Source organism: Tinamus guttatus, unplaced genomic scaffold (assembly GCF_059628265.1).
Source record: "Tinamus guttatus ecotype Peru unplaced genomic scaffold, ASM5962826v1 Tinamus_guttatus_pri_ptg000451l, whole genome shotgun sequence".
Taxonomy (NCBI): domain Eukaryota; kingdom Metazoa; phylum Chordata; class Aves; order Tinamiformes; family Tinamidae; genus Tinamus; species Tinamus guttatus.
This window is the reverse complement of record NW_028288985.1, coordinates 304,199-328,636: the sequence shown is the minus strand read 5'-3', so window position 1 is coordinate 328,636 and position 24,438 is coordinate 304,199. Positions and strand designations below refer to the sequence as shown.

The 24,438-nt window shown below is 34.9% G+C and overlaps 1 protein-coding gene across 2 annotated transcripts in view; it reads right to left on the bottom strand.

Annotated features, from left to right (window-relative positions):
* Nucleotides 1–24,438, bottom strand: part of CACNA1D (calcium voltage-gated channel subunit alpha1 D) — a 156,205-nt gene that overhangs the window by 43,020 nt on the left and 88,747 nt on the right. Inside the window, exons 11-29 of one of the 2 annotated variants that reach the window (XM_088532046.1) lie at nucleotides 24,372–24,398; nucleotides 23,295–23,455; nucleotides 22,534–22,759; nucleotides 22,140–22,347; nucleotides 20,486–20,606; nucleotides 19,990–20,104; nucleotides 19,355–19,424; nucleotides 18,681–18,750; nucleotides 18,040–18,184; nucleotides 17,338–17,467; nucleotides 14,493–14,552; nucleotides 10,879–10,985; nucleotides 9,783–9,870; nucleotides 9,207–9,314; nucleotides 8,987–9,039; nucleotides 8,559–8,705; nucleotides 7,569–7,770; nucleotides 6,171–6,329; nucleotides 4,119–4,229 (exon numbers count right to left, since the gene is read on the bottom strand). In XM_088532046.1, the coding sequence (XP_088388172.1) occupies nucleotides 4,119–4,229; nucleotides 6,171–6,329; nucleotides 7,569–7,770; nucleotides 8,559–8,705; nucleotides 8,987–9,039; nucleotides 9,207–9,314; nucleotides 9,783–9,870; nucleotides 10,879–10,985; nucleotides 14,493–14,552; nucleotides 17,338–17,467; nucleotides 18,040–18,184; nucleotides 18,681–18,750; nucleotides 19,355–19,424; nucleotides 19,990–20,104; nucleotides 20,486–20,606; nucleotides 22,140–22,347; nucleotides 22,534–22,759; nucleotides 23,295–23,455; nucleotides 24,372–24,398 (2,308 nt within the window). Of the gene's footprint in view, nucleotides 1–4,118; nucleotides 4,230–6,170; nucleotides 6,330–7,568; nucleotides 7,771–8,558; nucleotides 8,706–8,986; nucleotides 9,040–9,206; nucleotides 9,315–9,782; nucleotides 9,871–10,878; nucleotides 10,986–14,352; nucleotides 14,413–14,492; nucleotides 14,553–17,337; nucleotides 17,468–18,039; nucleotides 18,185–18,680; nucleotides 18,751–19,354; nucleotides 19,425–19,989; nucleotides 20,105–20,485; nucleotides 20,607–22,139; nucleotides 22,348–22,533; nucleotides 22,760–23,294; nucleotides 23,456–24,371; nucleotides 24,399–24,438 lie in introns of both variants that reach the window. The other variant, XM_088532047.1, reaches the window with a different exon arrangement.

Sequence of the window (24,438 nt, the reverse complement as noted above, 5' to 3'; positions counted from 1 at the left end):
TTAAACTATCAGAATTTCTAACAACTTTACAGTTTAAAGTTCACTCAAGTGAATGATGATTCAAAAACGCTAATTTAATATGAAAATTTGCTCTTGGAAGCTACGAAAGCACAACTACAGAAGGAGACAGCTCTACACAGTATTCTAAAATGGTTAGAACTGGGCAGAGTATCAGGAAATTCTCATTATATTTATATGCTCCTCTGTTTCCCAGACTTACTAATACTATCCTATCATTAAGTTTCACCTCCTTTAAAGAGGGGATTGCTATAACCCCTTCTTAAATTAAGGAACTGGGGGAGGTCAGACTATTGCTACAGCCCTTGTTGCCGCGTGCTTTGGTTCTTTGGGATTAGACATCAGTTCCAGTTTGGGGGCAAAAGGCAATTTTCATTGATTTATCCTCCTAAACAAAAATATCCACTTCTGAGAGCTTCTGCACAATTCCCTATCACTCCTCTTTTCAGCTATCCCACTTCATCAGAACAAGCCATTCCTGAAGTTTCTGCTAAACATCAGGATGGACCATCTCAACAGTCCTGAGATGCAAGATGCTAAAAATGTTAGTCGTTGCCAGCTAAGCAAGGGAAGCTACTCTCACAGTATTCATTCATATTCCCCTACTTCTCTTGCTTAAAAGAAATTTACTTCTTGCCTTTTAAATAACGATAGCTATTCATAAAAGATAAACAACTACTATCAAGCAGATAATCAACAAAATTCCAAGGCGTGCTACCCTTCTTCCCCTACAACAATGGGAACCAAAGAAAGGTCCTCCAAAGAAAGGCTAATTTCACCTACAGAAAAAAATAACTTTCCTAGACATGCTACAATATAAGGCTCTTAAATAACATATTCGCATTCTGTTTCAGTACTGCTAAAATACTTTAAACATTTAGGAAACCTTTTCCATCAGTACGGACAAATATTGTTCAAATAGTATGTAAAGCAAAAGCATACAAATAAATAAAAAAACTAAGAGAAAATAAAGATGGTTTTTGGAAAAGGGAGGAATGGACAAGTCACAGCAAATAAACATCATGCAAATAAGTTGTTTTCACCACTGCAATGACCCAAGATCAATTCACTTACTAGCCATCTTTCCTTTTTTCTTACAAAAATCTGATACAAAATGACATTGAAAATCATTACAAGTTTAAGTAACAGTTGGCTATCATGAAGCTGTATATATGGTATGTGCTGATGTCTTAGATTTCATAGATACATTTTATAATGTACTGACCATGCTAACAGATTTTAGCGTATGTGAAGAACAACATGGATAGAAAAAAGCCTTTCCTTTTAACTTGCATTGTGAAAAAGTTAACAACTGAGAAATGCCAAAGAGGAAATCACAAATCCTAGGGCATATACAGGCATACAGAATTACATACAAAAATATGTTTTGGGGTTTTCTTTATATATAAATATTTTAGTCCTTGTAATGCTCTGTTGAAAACTTTCCATCTCATCCTTCAAAGTTATGTATGTTCCAATCTCACTGTCAATAAATATGGCACACACTAAGCATCATATCTGCCACTTATCCAAGTTTTATATATTTCAGAGCTGGATGGCTGTCTTCAGAACCTTAGCTTTATACAACACAAAGTCACGCCAGGAGTATCAATACTGATAAAAGTCCTAGGTTTGAAGGAACAGCAGAAACAAGAGATCACATTTTTAACAGGATTTTTGACAACATATTAAGGGGACACTGTCAAGCAGATCAGATAAAAACTGGTTTTTGTATACTTTTAGTTTTACACATTAAATAACAGAGTTTTCATTTGATGCCTTGAGCACCTTCAAAATAACTTTTAAAATATATTAAAAAAAAAAAAAAAGAATAAAACTCTTAATTGTGTCAGACTAGACTAGGCAACCCAGCAGTAGCACAAACAGAATTTCCTCATAGACCCTAAAGCAAAAGGTCATGCTTGGTTTCAGATTCTTCTTAGTATTAATTCAATTTAATAATAATTAAAACAAGTCACTATTTTGTTAAGCATATATCTTTAAACTTTTAAACTGACTTTAAACTTGCTAAAAAACATTCACTTTGTGCTTAAGATTGCTGATTTGCAACTATTAAAAAATTATACATGGTAATATACATTGTTAATAGGTGTGTTGCTACAAAATACTTCACAATAAAAAGTTACAAAGAATATCAGGAAACATCTTAAATATAATTAATTCCATTCCCTTTCTGCCGATTAACCTCTGGCTTTAAAAATCTGATTAATATTATGTTTTTTTAATCCTGTCCTGCTGATTGATAAGTTTAAGGTCTGCAGCACCTAGGAGGGAACATAATGAGGATCTTTCACTGACAGGGTCTTCCCTTCAACAATCAACGCTCAGATCCAGAGATCTGCTACAGTAAAGGCATCTGATCAGACAGGAAGCACATTGCAACAGTTAGAACCCCAATTGTACCAAGTCTTTGAGACTAGTTTGACAGCATGAAATATCATTCAGTACTGAGTCCATAATACCACCGGAGCACTGTGCTTTATACACCTATGATCAGACCACTGTATTTTGCATTATCTGCTATTTTAGGACTGTAGTCAGAAGTGCATAGAGAACCAGATGGCAAAATGCAGCAAAATCTTCAGTGTGAAACAAGGATACAGAGGAGGAAATGCAATCATGAAAAACAATCAGCATACTCATGGTGATGAAGGCTCTTAAGTATCTCCTCTGAGGTTTCATTATTTTTGGTGTGAAATCCTTAGCAATTAGGTAAAATGGGTGATATAAAAATATAAATAAATTCATCAGAAATACATATAGTGGTTTGGCCAGGGTAGAGTGAGACCAATGAGACTGGGTAAGCATTCACCCAAAGTTGCACACTTCACATCCCAACACCAAACCTCAGGGGAAGTATAACTTGTTCACTTATGCAAGCAAATACATAAAGCTAGCTTTAAATCAAGTAGCTCGGGCTCCACAGCAGAGCTAATGGCTAAATGCAAGCTCAATAAGTAGTCTTGAAAGCTGGATAGTAGTCACACATGTACCCCATGCTGAGCTCGGGGCTGCCAGGGCTCTGAACCACCAGAGCTAATTAGTTTAAAGCAGCAGCAAGTTTGCCCAGCCGGCCTGCAGCCAGCCAGCCTCCTGCGACAGCAAGGGCAGGGCCCAGACCACGTTCACATCATGGATGCAGAAGTCCCGATTACTTTAAAAGAAGGGCAGCAAAAAAAGAAAAATGTCAGGCTTAGATAGTGAGATCAGTTAAGAGCATGACTGACTTTTTTCATATCATTTGCACAGCCAATGACTACATTTTACTTATTTACATAGATATACGACCAGAATAAATATTAATTCTATTGTAACCGAAAGTGAATTTCGGTTTAGTTTTTCTTTCTTAAATTTCATATTCTCATAAATGAGATGTGAGAACTGAACAAATAAGACTGAATGAACTATCATAACTGATTTTCATCATTCCTTTTCTATGAGTAATTATAGTTAACAGTATCTTTATAAAAATCTACTTCAGAAAACATGCTTGCATGCTCGTTGCTTGTTCATTTTGACAGTGTCCCTTTAAGGCAAGGAATCTAAACTGCTTCATTGTGGGTCCCTCTGCCAAATACCATGCATACAGAGTTGAAAACAAAAAAATTAAAAGGTTACTTGAAGATGTGAAGTTATCTATTTTCATATTTGTAGTACGTGGCTATATTTTATTAAAAAAATACAATTTTGTATTTTAGAAAGTGAAGTATAACACAACATATAGGTCTTTACCCTTGATTAACTTGGTTTAAGGTTATGAATGCAGGACCATGACTAGGAAAAGTGCTAATGCTTGTAACAGGAAATGACTTATCTGATTTAGAAAGGGACTTTTTCATTACCTCTAAGTATTTCAGATCTCATCAACTACTTTGTTATATTTTTCTGATATTTGTATCTCATTTCCTGGAGTTACATATAAACACATAATCAGATGGACACCTTCCACAAAGATGTCACCGAGAGCTGAATGTAGGAAACACGTAGGTTTTTCTTGTTATTTGAATAATATATAAAGTGAAACTTGTTATACTTATTTTTTTTCGTAATAACCTTATCAAAGCACATCTAAAACTTACCTTGGGCTTGAACGCAATCAGTTTCAAAACCATTTCAACAGTGAACACTCCTGTGAAAACCATATTCATAATGTCCATTGCATCATTAAAGAGCTTTGACTGTCCATAGTGCTGTGAATGAAAAATATGACACTTTTAAAAGTGAAGGATTGTAAATATTAAATGCAAATAGGATATAATAGGACATAGTTGGCAAAACTGCAGTCCAGGAAGATTATTTCCCTTGGTATTTATTATGGAGGCTTATATGCATGATGACTAATTGAATAGTGCTGGTCAATAAATGGAGTTATCTAAAATTGTTTCTATTAAGATACTTAGTTGAACAAATTTGCCATTCCTCCACATACAAAGAGGATCTCCAGAGGCGGTTTTGAGAAGAAAACTCGTCCCTCAAAAATAGGGTATTAACAATCCCATGTTGTCTATGATACACTTAAAAATTTTTAACTTTGTGTTGCACTTATTCAGAAAGCCTGCAGTATGTTAGTCAAAGAATAATTTGTATTGTGTAGTAATGATATTTTTAAGGGATAGAGCTCCCACAAGCTCACAAAAAAAGCTAGCAGAATTAAGCTATTTTTTTTCTTATTAAAATCTAAAGTATTGGGGGAAAAGAAAGAACTGCAAAAAGCAGATTGGGAAAGTGGTCAAAGATAGAGCATGTGTAGTGCTGAAAAAAACAAAAAGCGAAAATTAAATATATATACACACAGAAAAAACATACATGCAAAATATGCTCATATATATACAATGAATATATGAAGAGAGATATTTGTATGAGATTAGCATTATCGTATAGTTCTGCAAATAGTTTTAAGTTTCTGAAGAAGATACAAACACTAGAGGTATAAAGATGGTATGCTACATATACAAAAAAACACAGAACTAGTACAAAAGTTACAAGGAGGTGAGGTAATTCTTAAATGCATTATGTAAAAGATGCATTATGTATTAGATAAAAGATCTAATTCACTAGAAATCACAGAAATGTTTGTTCACAAAACCAAACGTTTATATGCTTTTTAGATTTTCTTGCACATGCATGGTCTTGGGAATACACAAATGGAAATTATGTTATGCTGCAGTATGGCATAAAAAGCTTGATTTTAACATAGTTAAATCCAAAAAGAAATATTTCTACACAGTACTTTTTAGTGCAAATAAAGCATTTAACCAAACAAGTGGCATTAAAAGTATCTTCCAAAGGACACTTGGGCAAATATTGATGTTTCACATTTTTGAACATATAGGTCAGAGTACAATGTTACCCTTTGTATATTCAGTGGTCTTTCTATAGGAAAGGACTGTGGAATCCTGCATGAAGTTACTCTCTCCATTAATTGCTTTCAAACACTGACTGATGCATTTCACCTTCAGCTGCCCAATATTATTTTGAGATTTTATTAGTATGCACTAATTATAGTGTTTTCTTTATTGTACATTATTAATAAGTATAATCAATTACTATTTTGATCTATCATTAATAACACAACTGCAGAGCATGACTGGGGAGCAGTATTGTGGGGGAGCATTATATACATAGAGAGAGAAACTTTGACAGAACTGTAAAAAATAGCCTGTTCAAATCTTTGAAGCTTATCTAGTTTTCAGGATACCTCTCCTGTACTTCACCCTTTTATCTCCAGCTGCTTCATCAGCTATCTCTGATCTACCATCCAAAGGAAAAGTAACCTTAGAAATGGCAAAAGCTTAGAAAAAGAATAGCACCCAGTAATTTTCCTTTGGAATGCTGTCATGAGGGAGGCAAGTGAAGGGAGGGAATCTTTTCTCATTCTCACAATTCCTGTTAGGAAAACCTTTATTAACATCAAGCAGTATTTAGGAATTCTACTTAACAGAGCTAATACATAGATTGGAACATGTCATAGAAGAGTACTATGACCAGAGCGATTTGTTGTTGTTTAATTTTTCTCTACACTTCAACGGAATAAAAAATTAGATGTTGTCATAAATTAAAGGCACTCTATCTCCCATATTCTTCCTTGCAGTTCATCTCAAAGGCTTCAAAAACTCCTCTGGTTTTCCTACCTGCATAGCCAAGCAAAGTGTGTTCAGCATGATGAGGACAAACATGATATATTCAAATCCAGTAGAGTTCACCACATACCAGAACTTGTACTGGTAAGGATTTTTTGGAATATATCTACGAAGAGGGCGGGCTTTCAAGGCATATTCTACACACTGACGCTGTAAAAAGTAAACACATCAAAAATGATTAGACTGTACATAACAGTGGATCATTATAAAATATTGCTTATGATAAGTATAAACTGTTAAATAGAAGTCTGGAAAACAGGCAGTCTATCTACTTCGTAGAATTTTTTTTTTTTTTAAAGTATTAATCAAGTAGCTTTCTAATTCTGACTTGGTCCTTTACAACTGCAGCTAACCATGTGCACTGCTTCTCCACATACCAAGAAGTCAAATAATGTGCATGGAAATTCTGAAATGTTCCCTTCATATAGTGTAGTAGTACACTATAAACTGTGTGCATGCATATGTCTATGTGAGTGTATATATGTATAGTGTATATAGGATAGACATATTCTGTAGCATGGATATTACTCACCAGGGTGCTATTCAGCCATCCTAACTCTAATGAATTACTTAGAATTAATTCCAAAGAATCTTAGCTAAATAATAAAGATGAGTTAATAAAGCGATCTATACGCCATGCTTTGCCTTTACTCAATTTTCAATCACATATGTAGTAGCACAGCATAAAACCATGTACTCAGAAAATAAATACTGGATGAGTGTTATGAATAACTGTTAAATTGACCAATAAAATCATGTTATAGAGATGGAAATTTCATGGATTCACCTCCAACTCTTACAGGTGTTTGAAATCAAAGAGGATGGGTCTTTCCCTTTGCTTTTGAAGGATGCTTACTGGATGCTACTGGTAGATCACAAACTGAAGTATGAATGCTACTCAAAGTTTCATGGTTAACTTCATTTAAATATGTGTTACAATAGAATATGAATACCTGAAAGATCATGACCTGACTCATGAGCTTGAGTCAAAGGATTAAATAAAAAGTCCACAATTTATTTAGACCTGAATATAAACCATGATATAATTTTCTTTATAAATACAGAAAAAAAGCATAAATATCTACTTTGAACATTTTCCTTAGTATTGGATAAATATTAGGAAGGTAGTATTTATATTTCTATCTTACTGTAAAAATACATAACACCCTTCATAAAAAAAATAAAATAAAATCACGGCTGATAGGTTAGGCTTATAGAGAGAGCAACATAGTGACTTGTAGACTTATTGGCAGTAGTATTTACTTGCTGTTTCATTTGCTAAGATATCTGCTTGGTGCCCTCTTCTGACCCAAGGCAGAAAGGAAGCTCTTCATGCACAAACAAACAAGGATACTTTCAAAAATTAGAGAGTTCATTATTTATTTTAACCTGATTTTTGTCCAGCTCACAGTTCTTATATTCTTGCTCTCCCTGTTCTTGGAATGTAACAATGACAAAACCAACAAATATGTTCATCATAAAAAAAGCAATAATGATGATATAGATGATGAAAAAAATGGAGATCTCCACTCTGTAATTGTATACAGGTCCTACATTCTCGCCATTTGAGTCAATGGCTTTGTACAGCAGCCTGAAAAAGAAAAAGTGTAACTTTATTATCATAAAAATGGCAAAAGACAGTAAAACATACCAATTCAGAAGATGAATTTTAGGAAGGGCCTATTCTTTTACAATTTTTGTAGTACAGTTTTTACTCAAAGGCTAAAATTTTCAGAATGAACATCTAAATGTATTACTTCCAATTAGAGCTGAAGAACAGTCCATCAAAAGTAGTTGAAAGATTAGGAATCAAACAATATAACACTAAAGAGTAGATGGATTTTAACAGGTACACACACAGAAAAAAGACAATACATATCCAGAAACCATATAGTGCTTTTATGTTATCCTTTGTGGCACTCAGATTTTAAATTGATTTTACTGGCAAAAGGATGCTTCAATGATGAGTATTGTCAGTATTCAGTTTAACTAATATGCACTAATCTTGAGTCTCAACAGGATACTTGGCATACTTGGTCTATTCTGTATCCATAATGAAATTCCAAAATATAAAATGAAGACTGAACTCTCATATTGTTGAATTCCTGAATCCAATATTGCTCACTCACTGCTCCATTACACACCACAAAGGCAACGAATTGCTGAAATACAATTGCAGGAAAAGTGCATAAAGACTTTATAAAAGAGCACTAAATTCACAATGATTATATGCTTTTTTCTCTTCCTCCATTAATAAGTTTTTAATGTCATCAATAAAGACTATTTTGCTCTCCAAGGAAGCCTGGTAAATTAGAGAGAACTGTTCTGGAAAATGTAACTGGGTTAATAATGCCATGAACACAAGGAGAATTCACTCACGCTGGCCAGCCTTCAAAAGTAGATACTGTAAATAGAGCCATCATTGCAGACAGAACATTGTCAAAGTTGAAATCACTGTTCTGCCAGACCCTCTCTTTGACCATTGGATTATCAACATCTCCATCTTTATAAACAATATATATCCCCCTGTGGGAAAGGGAAAGAAACAAACTGTGATTAGTGAAATATTAAGGGTAGCCTCAGAGTTATTACATCTTCCTATTCAGAATAGCTGATTTTATGCCATCACTTACTTTATTTATTTTTTATTTATTTTTTTAATTCCCTTGATGACCTTGGCTGATCACTTTATGTTTTAGTTTACTGTTGGATTTTAAGATGATTATTCAATGGCTTGAGACATGCCAGCCCAACTGCTACAGTCTAAACTATTATGTGCAACATTCATAAATCAAAGGAATTCTTACCGACATTCCTCAGGATTCTGTTTTGCCTCATCAGTGCACTTATAGAATTTTCCCTGCATATAAAACAACAATAAAAAAAGGTAAAAATGCAGAACATATAAAACAAACACATTTATTCTATGACAGGTTCAAAACAGAACCAGCCCTAGCAGCACCAAATCACCAAGAAGTCTTTGAGCTTTGTTGTTCTTGATGCAATGTAAATTGTGAGTCTATTTACCTTGAACAACTGCACTCCAATACAAGCAAACATGAACTGCAGCAGAGTTGTAACAATCATGATATTACCAATAGTTCTAATGGCCACAAAGACGCATTGAACAACATGCTGCAAAAAAAGAAAAACAGGTTCAAACACAAGTTTTAGTAGTATCATTAAATACATACCATAAGAGTATAAACACATATTCTTACACAGAGTATTTTTTTTAAATAACTATTTGAGTTATGACGGTTTTATAGCTAGACTTATTTTCTATTTTTTTTCAGAAGTCTGTTGAAATATACCCATTAACATCCACTGATTAAAAATTACAAATGCACAGTGGAGCAACAATAAAAATATGGCTCTGACACATTGGCTCACACCAAGTGCAATGCCCCAAACATGTGCTCAGGGGCAAGCCACACAAATTTTTATAACTGTGGATAGAATCTGGCCTAGCATGCTTCAGAATCAGGAACTAACTTCTAGCCCTGCCCTATGATCTCTTTTTCAGTATGCTTTTTAGCCTGAGGCAAGACTGAAGAGACAGGCCAAAGTAAATAAAAATTAGAAAAAGATAAAAGTAAAAACCTTAAGTCCTTTTGCTCTGTTTATCGCTCTTAGAGGCCTCAAGACTCTTAAAACTCTGAGGATCTTCACAACTGAGATAGCGCTTGACCTAAGGAAAAAAGAAAATTTATTTGGTTACTTTTCAGTGGACATTCAAATTCAGGAAAGTCTTAAAATTTTTGAAGTCCTTCTTTATTGATCTTTTATTAATATTAAAAAATACTATTAATCTTGTAATATTGTAAGACTGATTTTGATTTCTGGAGCAACTTGGGAATTAACAGCTCAAAGGCTTGTCCGATACTGTAATGCAGTTAAGTTAGGTCACAAGCAAAATACTTGTTTTTTTTTCAGTGCTGACAAGTCTATCAAAGACATAACGCAAGCCCTGTAAAGCAATGAATGCCTTAATTTCTAATCAAATAAAGACGAAAAGATCTCAAATGACTCATACGTTCTTTGTTTAAGTAGCTAGGCCTGCATTTTGAGAAGAAATAATAGCAGATGGCCTTTTAAAGAACATACTGCAAAATTGAAAGCTTGCATAATAGGTGTTCTAGTACAAGTACAATACAAATTGGGAAACAGCTGACTGACACTCAAGGAAGAACTGCTCCTTTAGCGAATCAGTAAGCACCTTTATACTCTTAGATTATCATGCTTTGCCTGATCAAAAAAAATTTAGCTACCAGTCACATAATCAATTCTGATAATAGTATAAATTTTCCCCCCTTCAAATATTGTCAGGTTATATACCACATCATGGCAATGCAGAACGCACTTAGGTTCTTTGAAGTGGATTGTACGTTTGGCGGTAGCAAAAAAGAGGGAATCTCAGCCTCCTGAAAATCCAGGAATTACTTGCTATACAGTACAGAGACATGGTATTCTTCCATGTTCTCTTGGTAAAAGGGCATAGTAGTAATTTGTTTCCAATCTGTAGTATTAATGAGCTACAACACTCTCCATATAAAGCACATCTCTTCCCATTCCCAATGCAAAATACTGCACTTGCACCCCTACATAGAACAGGGAATAAAAGAAGCTGAAAGACCAAGCTAACTTTAAAACCCCAAAGTAAAAAAAAAAAAAATCACATTACAATTATCATACTTACTGAATACCAAAGGATACCAGTGAAACACCCACAACCAGCAAATCCAGCAGATTAAAATAATTCCTGCAGAAGGACCCTTTATGAAGGAATGCTCCAAAAGCTGTCATCTAAAAGAAGAATTATTACACATTTATTCTCTATCTATATTAATTGAAATTCACATTTAGGCTGTTTACAAGACACTTGCCTAGAGTGTGAATATGTACAATAGTATCTCACCTTGCAATTAAGATACAAAACAATTCCACTATATACATAGGTAAGTTTCATCTAACTAAACAGTCTACATGTTCAAACAATGTTGTTTTGTTTCAGATATCAATAAACTAGTTATTCTTTTGTTTAAGAACTGATTAGGCTGAGCTGTTTGAGTCTTTGTTAGAAAAATGACTAGCGGAACCATAAAACTTCCAAGCTTACTGAAATACTAAAATTTAGGAACAGATTCTGGCTCCTGATGTTTGTATGATCTTTGGAAGCAGCTGAAGAGCTACTCCAACAACCTGAGAGCAAAATCTGGTGTGAGTTCAGTTCAGGCACATGGATTCGAATATCTCCAGCTTTAAGTGCATTTTAAGAAGAGCTGAGTCCTCTCAGCTACTTGTTTTCCAGAGCTAACTAACTCAATAGCACTCAGAAAATCTCATATCAACTGAATAATGAAATAATAAAGGGCAGAAAAGATCTCAAAGGGATATATTGTTCTGTGATTCCTGACATATAATTTGGCTAAAATTTCCACTTTAGACAATCAAGATCAGTCTTACTAGCTTTGCCATTAAAAAAGCTCATTTTTTTTCCCAAAAACTTTCTCTAAATCTCCTCTGCGTCTTTGAAGCCTGTTACTGCTTCAACTTTTCTCTCCTGCAATACATATAATAAAATTTCCAATTGTTGCCTCTTACTGCCTTATAGAAGATGGCTACAATTCTGAAGGCAAGTGCCTAGCATTCATTAAAACTGGTGGAAGTTAAAGATCAAAATAATCTTGAATAACACACCTACAATTATTCATTTATACTGTATGTGATCAGTTAATTGTATGTAAATGTCAATGTATAAATGCTCACAAATGCTAGGATACACTGAACTAAAAGTACTGGTGAAATTTTTATTTCCATGCATTCATATGGTTATTCATGCTTTAATTATTATAAATCACATATATAGCATCTGACTAAAAGTCTGCTACAACAAAATCATTCTAACTGTCCTACTGATCAAAGGACAAAACCAAGTCCTAGCCCACACCTGATATGGTGAGTGGTGTTACAGCCTTCAGTGGAGTAGATGCTGGAGAACCCTCCCTGCTTCACAGCTGTGGATGCACCAATACTGCTCTTTTCCTTATGACCACAATTCCACTTGAGTGGGGGCTGCTTTACGTGGTTGGAGATTATCACAGCTTGTATAAGGTTAAAAGCATAAGGCCCTAACCTGACCTTCACTTGGATGTTCTCACATTTCCCAAGTACTGCACACTAGACAGTAAGCTGGATTTAAAAGCCATCTATGAGTTATGTAACAGAATTCTGAAGTGCTTTAAATTGCAATTGCAGCTTTTCTGTTATTCATATTCTCATTCGTACCCTGACCCCTGCCATATGAAAATCCTCATGCCTACAGAACAGCAAATAAAATACAGCATAGAGAGACTGTTTAGATGTCGTGTTGTTTTGTTTTGATGCTTGCTTTTTGGACATTTACAAGTTTCCTCCCAGCAGCTGACAATACTGCCTCTGGTTATTTAAATACAATTCCACACACTTTTTGTCTTGAATTTTAGGAAAGCTGGTGTCACTACATATCTAGTGCCACTACACATCTAGCCTTGAATTTCTTCCTTGAAGAACACACACAACTTCCATAAGACCAGGTACTGTGGAAAGTACAGCACAAAACCCAACACAATCAAGGACTTCAGCCATAAGCGAGCAAAGCCAGTGTCTCAAACATTAGTAAAGCAGATTAACTTCCTGTGGTAGGGTTAATTTTCCTCCATAGACACGTATGACTGCTGAGCTTCCTAGACAAAGCAGTCAGGAGCACCAACACTTTTGGCTATGGTGGTGCTTCCTGTTTCTTTGTATTATTTTACAGTGTCAAATTTCAGTAGCCTCCACTCTAATCTTTCTACCTTCCTTGAATAATTTTGAGTTACTTGATGTTAGAATCCTTTACAGTTTGCAGGTATGTTTTCTATACAGTTACAGCTTGTGCCACGCTTAACTCCCCTGGCTGCTTCACAAACGCAGAGCTGGGAACTAGTTTAACCCAACAGTACTTCATTCCTTTTAGTACTTCATTCTTTCCTTTAGTTTGGCCATTCTCTAGCTGAATGCTTATTCTAGAATAACACTAAGGCCAAAGATTAAATAAGTCCTTAGAAAACTCCTCACACGGGAAAAGAGAAATAAGGGCATAACACAAGATAGATGTAAGCTTGCAAGCATAAAAATAGTTTACAATTGATAGTACAGCTTATCTTGTAAACAGCCCAAATATTGCTTTAATTAGTATTAATCAAACCACACTGTGAAGAATATGCATAGCAATATGAGCAAAAGCTGGGAAAAGAGTTTTTGTTAAGCTTAATTCTCAACAGGAAATGCAAAGTTTATGTACAGATTCTTGGTGTATTAGAAATTTGTAAATATATATACTAGGGTTACTCAACCAAAAATTCACGGCACGTTTGTACTGCATGAAACTTTTAATAAACACATGTAGATCTCCGAAAAAAAAGTATTTCACCTGTTTTCAAAAAAATTTGATTTTGTCCTGCATTTTCCCATATGTGAACCTAAACCTCAGTTATATGGCTACTTTGCCAGAGTAAGCCTCATACAGCCCAAGTGTGAGTAACCCCAATGGGTATACTTAATAATCAGTACACAAACTATACATTAAAATGCCAGTTTTGGACTCATGCATGGGTAATACATTTAAGCAAGCATATTTATGCCTTTCTGTGTAGTTAAATGTATGCCCAAGTTAAGATCAATGCAAAGTATCTTAGTATATAGATAAACGCAAGATATCTTGCAAGTCCTATTGCAAGAAAATAGTTATCTACTATTTTAGCTCTATGAGTATAGTTCAGCAAGAGTAATGAGAAGTTACATGCTCCCTTCTGAAAAGACTGATTATCTTTTTTGGAAATGCCAGAGCAGGGAAGAGGAAAAGCTCATGCGCAGTGAATAACTTTTCCCTTTTCTGACAACTGTTCAGTTTAAAAAGGGTAAAAAGTGAGTTGATGATACAAAAATCAGCTTCTACATGCACCCAATGGTAAAAAAATGACCAATAAAAATTATGAGAAACTGTCAAATTAAAAAAAACAATCCTTTGGTTTAAAAAAAGTTTGGCTTTGATCATTTAGAGAAAAGGCGAAGAAAACTTTGAGTGCCTTTTCTTGGCAGGTGACACACAAGGAAAATCCTTTTAAACAAACTTCCTTTAAAAACCTGTTACCTTCAAAATGATCTCAAATGTAAACATACTAGTGAAGACATAATCTGCATACCCTAGGATCTGGAAGGTAAACAAAAAGTTACAAACATTATTGCTAAAGCTGCTTTTGCGCTAACAAGGATCAATTAACAATGCATTACCTTTAACAGGATTTCAACAGTAAAGATGGCTGTGAAAGCATAGTCAAAGTAACCAAGTATCTGCAAGGTATAATATGTGCCAGAGTAAGAAATTCATCTATGAATCAATTTATACAGTTTAGACCACAAACAAAAACTAATACATCTAAGTAGGCAGATAGGGAATTCAGACAATTTAGTTTAAACTTCCAGATGTTGTACAACCATTTTTGTTTACTTAAAAAAATTATCAGATGCCGCTGTGCTTAGATATAAGATTTCTGCACCAAGAGGTTAACAGTACCCAATAGGCAAAATTTTCTTTCAACTCAGATTTTCTTCCATCAGCTTTCACAGGAACTTTCTTCACTTTTAGCAAAGATGGAGAATCTTCCACAAAGAAAAACTGCTTATTAGTAACAGCTTTTTTTTATCACAAAAATGCATCAAAAATTAAATTTCAGTGGATGTTTCTAGACACTACATCTGTCTACTTTCTGCTGCATTATACTGTTCCTGCCTAGATTTGGCTTCAGTGTCACAAAGCAGATAATGAATAAACACATTATTTGAGACAAATCCTACAGCTAGTTTTTCCTGAAAATTGAAGTGATTTATTGGTTGAAGATTTAAAAGAATCAATAATAGTTGCATGGTGATATGCAAACTTTTAAAAACGATCTACAGTTGATATCTACTTTACTGCTGTCGGTAGAAACACACTGCTGTCTATATTTATGTTGAACCAGAATCTCACCCTTTCAAGGTTGTAGTACTGTTAGTACCTAATTTAGTGCACACCATATAGTGCAGTGGTGTACTAGTTTTATTTTCAAGGGAAGTACTCTACCAAAGAGCTCTGCACAGAAACATCACATGTGCAGTTTAACAGAGAATTAAATGTGAAAGAGAAATAAGACAATGGACAACAGACAGCAAAAAGTGTTTCAAATGCATGAAATTTTTTTCTCCTCATGAAGATCACATCCTTTGGTGTCTTGCTGAAAAAAAACAGGTAAATATTAAAATCATTCAGTAGAGATCAATCAGGATGGAATTCATTTTTAAATAAATATTCAAAGAAAACATTCAAAACCATTCCAGCTTCTAAATCTGTTTTGTTCACTCCTGTTCTGTGTGAATGAATTTACCAGAGAAATGATGTTGAAACTAAGAGACTCCTCAAGACGGGTACCACCATGTTCAGCAGTGTGTTCAGCACAGTGGGATTTGGGCTGTGGCCAGCAGCTTACCATGGTAGGATGGCTGCAAACAACACAATCTTCCGTGAAGAACACAGCATATTCAGCATGAAAAGCCCAAGATTCTACACAGTGACTCGTAGGAGTAACTCCTGCTGTTAGCAGGAAGCAGGGATTTTTACAGAACAGATCACATCTGGAATAAGCAGAACCAACTCTTGCAGAGACAGACCAGCCAACTGTTGACATCAACTGTTGACACTATTTTTGAGCCTTCCAGCTTCCAACTCAAGATCACCTCTAAACTCTGCCCACTGCCATTCCACAGCAAACTCTCTCCCTTGCTGAAATGGTCAGCTGAAGAAACCATGATCACTCCAAGTAAAGATAAGAAAAATATGAAAGTCTAGTGCATTTGTGAACATCCTTAGCAAAGGCTCTTTCTTTCTTGAAATCACTCCTACATTTAACATGTCTGCGTCACAAATAAAAACAAACACTTCCGTTACTACCACTCTGGAGTTAAATACTCGTAGAATTCTTCTAGTTATGAAGAAGTAGTATCAGCTCTTCAAGTCATACAATAACAATTGCTTTTCACCCTTTAAGAAAGTTTTCACTTTTTGACATTTAGTGTTGCTACTGAACAATGCCCAAAGAGGAGTGCAGATGTTTACTTATCACACCAACTACTCTTTTACTGAAATAAACACATTTCTCAAATTGATATTCTAATACAAACATTTAATTTCTACAACTATATTTGTATAGAGGGATGCAGAAGTGCCTCTAAACTTTCAAGTCCGTATATAGACTGAAACTGCATTTTGACTCTGTAGGACCTTGTGCCCAGCAAGAGTGGAGTATGCTCTGATTCTCCTCCCATGCACAAGTTCAAACAGAATGGAAACTTGACTTGTTTGATTTATACAGCCATCAATTCAGGATGGTCAGGCATGCTGTGGTACTAAAACAGCAGTGTGGGTGCATCTTAATCTACTACAGATCTAAGTATTTACAGTACTGTGGAGTAAAAAATAAAAAATAATTTTTTAAAAAAGGAATATGATATTCACAGCACCAGACACTGGGAAAACTAATTGTGCTCTCCTCTTTGAAAGGAGAGACGATATCCTTACAAAGACATACACTTTCTATCTGAGCTCCTCAAAATCAGGTAATAGAAGTAGTGATGGAGAAGAAAGCACAAGCCAAAGACAACTCCCAATATGTTATAAATTGATATTTTTACTATTGCTTTTAAATCAGTGTCAAACATTGATAAGCAGGAAGAATGACTCAGAAAATGCACAGCAGGAACAGCCAGCTGCAAAAATTATGCTCAGTTGGAGCATAATTTTATGCTCAGTCATAATTTTATTCTGTTATTTTAATATGCAACATAGAAAAAAAGTTCTGCAGACAATAAATGGTAGATGGTTCTAATATCTCTGCCGCTTCAGCAATAAAGTTACCTTTCTTTAGAGATCTAGTGGAGTTTAGTTGGGCTTTTTTGTTTTGTTTTCAGCAAAATATATAAATTTATGACTCAAAAAAGGAGAAGGAAAGTTTCTTTCTTTGAAACTAAAAACCAGGCACTAATTCTGAGACTTGTTACTGTGTGAGGATACATTTATCTTCAGATATAAAAATGACACACTTACATTATTTCGAAAAGAGTGGCTGCGAATTGGATCTTCTGCTGCTAGGGAAACACTGCTCAGCATGATGAAGACAAGGATGAGATTAGTAAAGATGTGATGATTGATGAGCCTGTGACATCCCACTCGAATTCTGAAAAAGAGATACAAAAATACATGCATACATGCCAAAAAAAAAAAGTAGATGGATTTTATACAAAATGTTTCCTATTGCTCTGCCAACAATGACAGAAGAGAGCAATTATCAGTTAAAAGCAGGGTAAACACTATTGCCCTGGCTTCTGAAAATGTAAATGATTCACACGTTGTGAAGGTGGACTTACTAAAGGAGCTCAGGAGAGAGAACCTCACAGCTCCTATTGGTTTTCAGCGCCTTATGAACTGTTATTCTTGTTGCTCCACAAAAAATATCTTCTTAGTGCTACTAGGAATCCTATGTTATGTAAAGAACGCTCAAATCTTACCTCGTGCTGTTTAATTACACAGGGCTACCACACTATATAATTAATATAACACATTAAATGGTATTTTCAGATATTTGCAGGCCTGACAGACTATGTGCAAAATAACCTAATAATCAGGAAAACCAATCTCTCTGCTTTTGAGGACTTTGGAGTTCTACCCATAACCTCACCGAGAGCCTGTCCCTTTCTTCAGGGCTGAACCCCAAGGGGCTAAATAAGTACTTTGGTAAACGATACATACGGATTGGTGCTGCTGAAGATGAAGAAGGCACTCCCTTCAGGAATCGGAGTTATCTTCTCCTTCATATTTAGTTCCGAAATTCTTCGGGGACGTGGGCCTGCTGGTACCTCTGGTTCATCCTCCTCATCTTCCTCATCTTCACCTACTTTAAATTAAACATTGTTTTTACTATAAAATAAAAAAGATTGAGTTTTTGTTCATAACAGTATAAAAACATGACTTGTATTAAAATATATGTATATAGCATGACTTTAAAGATGTATGACTCAGTATCCATATAGTTGTCATGAACTTATTTACTTACATTATATATATCTATATATATGGGTGAGTATGTCAGTATATATTTGATTTAATATTAGGATCTCTGGAATGCTCCTTTTAACCAAACATACGCAAGAAATTTATAAATATTCTCACATACAGGTAAGTTCAATCACAACAGTCTTCAGGCTTACGGTATTAAATCCCTTACACTGTTTGTATTGCCTAGTGAGCTGCAGAAAAATATAGTATTTTGCGTCTTACAGGCCCAGGTACAACATCACTGACTTCAAAGGAATTAATTCAGAATTTAGTGAGATTAAGCTTAGCATGTTTCAGCAGACAAATGTTTGTTTTCTGGCTGGTAGGTCCCATACCTGGTACATCACAGGGTGGATAGGGATCTTTATCCTCATCCTCTCCTTCTCCATATTCAGCAATTGTCACCTATGGCAATGAAAGAAACACATCAAAAGAAAAAATACATTTCAATATAGCTGGAAGTAAAAAGTAATCCCCTTGTTTACTCTCTGAGATTCTCAACACAAGATAATTGAGAGAATAGAGAAGAGTTGACATTTCAATATATATATTTTTAAAAGATTATTTAAATAATTCTTATGGCTGTGTAGATTACACCAAGAATATAACTAACAAGCTTATTTGGAAATTACCTAGAGCATTTAAATAAATCTATAACAAGTTTATCATTCATTAATCTCTTCCATTAGATTTTTTGGCCAAAACGCAAACAGAGCTCTTAAGGTTATGTCAAATATGCCCAACATTAATTACTCCATACTCTAAAAGCTCTTCTTTTCAATATTCTTTGATTCTTTGAAACCAAAAGGTTAAGAGATTCTTTGAGGATATAAACTACCAGAATAAGTTTCCTGAGCATTGCCTGAGGGGAAAAAAAAAAATCCTTTCTTTTATTTCTTTTATGGATTTCTTTTATGAATCCATCTAAGTGCACTGTAGACTTAAAGTCTTCCTTAGCGGAATTACCAAAACAGCGTCTTAACTAAGATACAGTTTTTAAAATAAACACCTTACTATCCTTGGGTTTCTTCTGATCGCTTTCTGACTTCTCACTTTTTTTATTTTCCAGACTTTCTTTTCTACAAAAGAAGCACAGCAGATTAAGACAGATTAAGTGACCTACACCATTTCATGAAAAAAATATATAGTTAAGTATCTTAAGTGATTTGAAATGTGGTAAATACAAGAGCAATAAAATTCACAGCATTTGAATGCACTTGATCCATTTAAAACATTATCATTTTGACTGAAATTCCAGAAGTTAATCCTCCCAAAAATGTGGGGATACAGACAGATACAGGACAGTTGGACAGATACAAATAAATTGTATTGATTTCAATAGGTCAGGACTCATTTTAAATGAAGGTTTTCTTCTTTTCTACTTATATGATAAATTCCCAGGGAGTGTGCACCAGCAACAAAATATCTTGCACAATTAGAGCAAGAATGTAAAATCCTACCATTGCCATATGAAAATATCACCTGGCTTATCATTATGTCCTTTATTCCTACTATTTTCCCACTTACTAGCCAATCTTTACCTAAAATCATATTGTCTCTTGTTTAACGCTTAGGTAAATTCTTTTCAGACTTTAGTGCTCTCCTCCTCCCCTCTCCTCTTTCAGTGCATTTGTGCAACTTTACCTTGCATTCTTTTTCCGTTCCTTTTCTTCTGCTTCTTCTTTTTGAGCTGTATTTAGACTTTCAGCATCTGCTAAGTTATCCACAGCAATAGCCAAGAAGACATTTAGCAAGATATCTGTTTCAAATCAAATTAAGGACATTATGTGTTATTATATATTTTTGGTTTATTACCAATGTAAACACTGACACTATGAGAGGCATAAAAACCATGTTTCCAGCCTAAGTGTACACATATGTAATGCTAAAGTGTAGTATGAAAAACACTCACTTAATGATGAGATTAGTACTGAGTGTAAACTAAGCAGAGATCCAGTAGAGTCACCAATTTTAAAATAGATGTATAAAATAAAACCTATTTAAGGAGCCTAGCATGGGCAGAATGAGCATGCACATCCACAGCAACTTAGCCCTAGACAAATTCTGCCCATGTCCTTGGTGTGGTTATGCCCTGGCAGACAACCCCATCTGGAAATGTTTTCATGAGTGCAAAGGATACAGTTACCACAGATGAAGAGGATAATGAAATATATACAGACTATCATTCCTGAGGATGATGGGCCACCATACGCCATGATACCATCATACATAACAGCATTCCAGTCTTCACCTGTTAGAATCTAAGCAATAGAAACATGTATTATTAACAACTCAACAAAAACAACAAAAAAGGATTTTCCTCTGTCAACAATACACAGTAAAGCCGGCCTTTTTATTCAAAAGTAATGCCATAGTCAATTTATTGATATTGGCAAACAGCAGAAGCCTGATTTTAGTAAGGCAACATATCTAGTGATACACCACATTCATCTATCTTGATAACTGTTTTAAGCAGAATAGAATTCAACTGCAGTGAGAGAATTACATGATTTTCTTACTTCCTGTGGCTTCACACAATTTTACCAAAGTCTAAAAGAAGAATTTTCTAAATTTGCTAATCCATTAGAAGAAGGAGAGTTTATATTTGGGCAATTTCACTTTTTTTCCTGTACTACTCTTTTGTACTACTAGGATTCTGAATATTACAACTTATAAGATATAGAGATATAGTTATAAGTTATAGAGATACTCCATATACTTCTAAGTAATTTCTTAAAAATCACTAGCTCTACCTTGGCTAAACATGTCATAGTAACTATCCTTCCAAGTAATTACATAGCTGATCAAGAAAACCATAGGCATGTCATGTTCCGAAGTTCATCCCTAGAGATCTAAACTTATCATCCGATTTTCATAGCTGCTGGGTACCCAGCAGGTCGTTCCAGAGCATATTCTGAAGACAAAGGAAATTTTCTCTGAAAAATCAGCTGATATAAAATTGTACCACCTTCGTTTCTTAAAAGGGCAATTTGAGGTCTAATGTGGTTACTTTTCTTCTTAAGGAAGTTTGCTCATGTTAAAATGAGAGGAAAGATTTTTTGCTTGTTCCACAAGTCACCAGATAAAAATGATATGGAGATGATGGGAAGCTGACAGAGTCAAGTCTTGCAAGGTCAGCTCCAAACACACACCCACAACGTCTGAAACCAAATATTGTGGCAATGTGCAATGCCTGCGAAGCTGAACATGAACATGACTACAAAGATAAACTGATCAGCTTGATTCCGGTGTCCAAACTGAGAAGGTTAAAAAAAGGAAAAAAAAACATGAAATAGTGAAAACTGCAAGCATGGCTCTGATTCTAATAATCTTTTCAAAAGAAATAGAGATGTTTTCAAACATTAAACCTGAGAGTGTGTCTTTAAGATATTTATACTTATTTTATGGTACAGTAAGTGATATGACCACATGTAATTATGGACTCTGAGCGCTTCGCAGTTTTTCCTGCTTAGGAATAGCTGAACTTTTAGATAGTTAATGAACTTAAAGAAAACATTTCAATTAAAATAAAATAACATTCCACCTCCTTGATGGACAAAGAATTAATTTAATGAAATAATATGACAGCTATGTGGCATAGATAGATCAAATAAGACATGAAACAAATGGTACAAATGGTGTGGAATTACCAGAGTACTAAATTTTATGAGCAGAATGCTACTTAAATGTAAATTGAAAAGAGTATTTGTGATTTTTTTTTCAGGAAACATGATCATTTAAACAGTTTTGTTGATCAAAGGTAAAATGTTTCATAGGGGGTGAAAGAAAGTTACCTGGAATACAGTTAAAAGAGCTTGTGGAAAATTATCGAAGGTGCTCCGTTTTGTTTGAGTTTCATCAAAATTAAATTTGCCTCCAAACAGCTGCATTCCAAGCAACGAGAAGATTATGATGAAGAGGAAAAGCAGAAGCAACAGTGAAGCAATGGACTTCATTGAGTTTAACAAGGATGCTACCAAGTTGCTCAGGGATGCCCAGTGCCTATAAATTAAAATGCGTGTGTTAGCACACACACACACACACACACACACACACACACACACACAAAAAAAGAAAAGAAAAAAAAAAAAGAAAAATAACAGTAAAAGAGCAGTGCGTGATGAAGTATTACAAAAGAATTGCTGATCACCATTCAACTATCCTTAAAATCAGCAGTATTAATCTTACCTTGTTACTTTAAAAATACGCAGGAGACGAACACAGCGAAACACCGAAATTCCAAGGGGTGACATAATTTCCAATTCCACCAGAATGGTTTCAACAATGCCACCACAAACAACGAAGCAATCAAAGCGGTTAAAAAGAGATACAAAATAAGCCTGCAGGCCCAAGCTGTACATCTTTACTAACATTTCACAGGTGAATAACGCCAGGAGAACTTTATTTGCAATATCTGAAACACAATATTAAAAAAAAATGATATTTTTGAATTGGCCTACAGACTCCATTTTCCCTTTAACAGACTATTTCTACACTTTTGCCTGGGAGGGAAGTAAATCCTGCTTCTTTGGGCAGTAATTTTGAAGCAAGGATTTACATTTCTTTGCAGCCTCCTGCCACCTAAAAACTGTGCATCTTTCCAATTTATTGTACGGTATGTTCACAGCTCAAGTCCACACTGGATCTCAAGCAATACAGCCCACAGTATATTCTGCTGTGCCAGTTACTATTCCTTTTCCCATCCTTCAAGCATGGTTAAATGACAAAAGTACAGGTATTTATAATCCAGCATTGTCAGATTTTTGCTAGTATGTCATTAAGCTCTGTTACAGTTGGGGAAACATAATGTGTTCAGTCATTTTTTGCATCTCTCTGGCTAAATATGCTTTAGGACAGCAACAAATAAACAAACGGCAAAGTGTAAAAGTCGGAATTGATGGAATGTAACCACCATAGTTAAGAACAGGACAAATAAATTTTGATCATACCTTGGATTTGGGTCAGCCAGTCAGGTTGATTATAATGCTCCGATGAGATAGTTAATGTGTTCAGAAAGACCAAGACAATAACAAGCCAATAAAAAGTGACAGACTTTACTGCAGCTCTACATTTTCTTCGATTAAATCGATTCCAGCGACGCCAGCGTCGACTGAAAGTTCAAGTAAGAATAAATGTATTAGCATGTAGAAAATGTGCATCAACTTGGAAAGGGCTTCTTCTATGCAGAAAATATAGTGCAAATACATATGCATGCGTGGGTGTATTTACATAAATATGTACACAACACTTACACAAACCGCAGATTAAGGGGCATTCATTTCTTCATTTTCTATATTTGATTAAATCAAGCTACAACTGTTGGGAGACTCAAATTGCCTGTGACATGACTAGATTAGGTAGTACTCAGCACAACGTTGAGCAACAAGATAAACTTGCCTTCCCAGGCCCCATACAATTAACAGCCATAAAAAAAAGCCCAAAAAGCACTGTGATCTGAATTTAGATTAAATTTGATTGGAATGATCTGAATTTAGATTACATTTAACCTGTAATAACCTGTTGGCCACAGGTTAATTCATGGACACAATAAGGGTAAGATTAAAGAAGGCAGAAATGTTGAAGTGAACTTTTCTAAATCTACCCCATAATGTTAGAAGTATCATACAGTGACTCCTAAAGGTTTCTACTGATACGCCTTGAAATAGTATCACTGGACAGGCATTTGTGAGATGACAATCAAGGATGAGAAAATAGTCCCTATCTAGTTATGAGTTAGATTCATAGAGAGGACAATAACTCGGCTCTCATAAAACTGGATCAAATTTCTACTCCATCCCTGGGAACTTTGGGAAACTAGCTAGTCTCCTTGGGCTGTATTTCCATTTGTGAACTCTTTTGCTGGCTCATAGGAAGCGGAGAACTAGGAAGTACTAGATGTTACCCAAACAGTGGGAAACAGGGACCCAATCCAGTAAAAAAAAAAACAAAAAGCAATTACATGCGATCATCATGATATGTAAATAGTAACATGCAAAAGTAATGAAAAGAGACAGGAAAATACTGACCTGAACTTGGATTTTGAGATAGTTTGACTAAAAAAAAAAAAAAAACATTTTTAGAAAATACACTGAA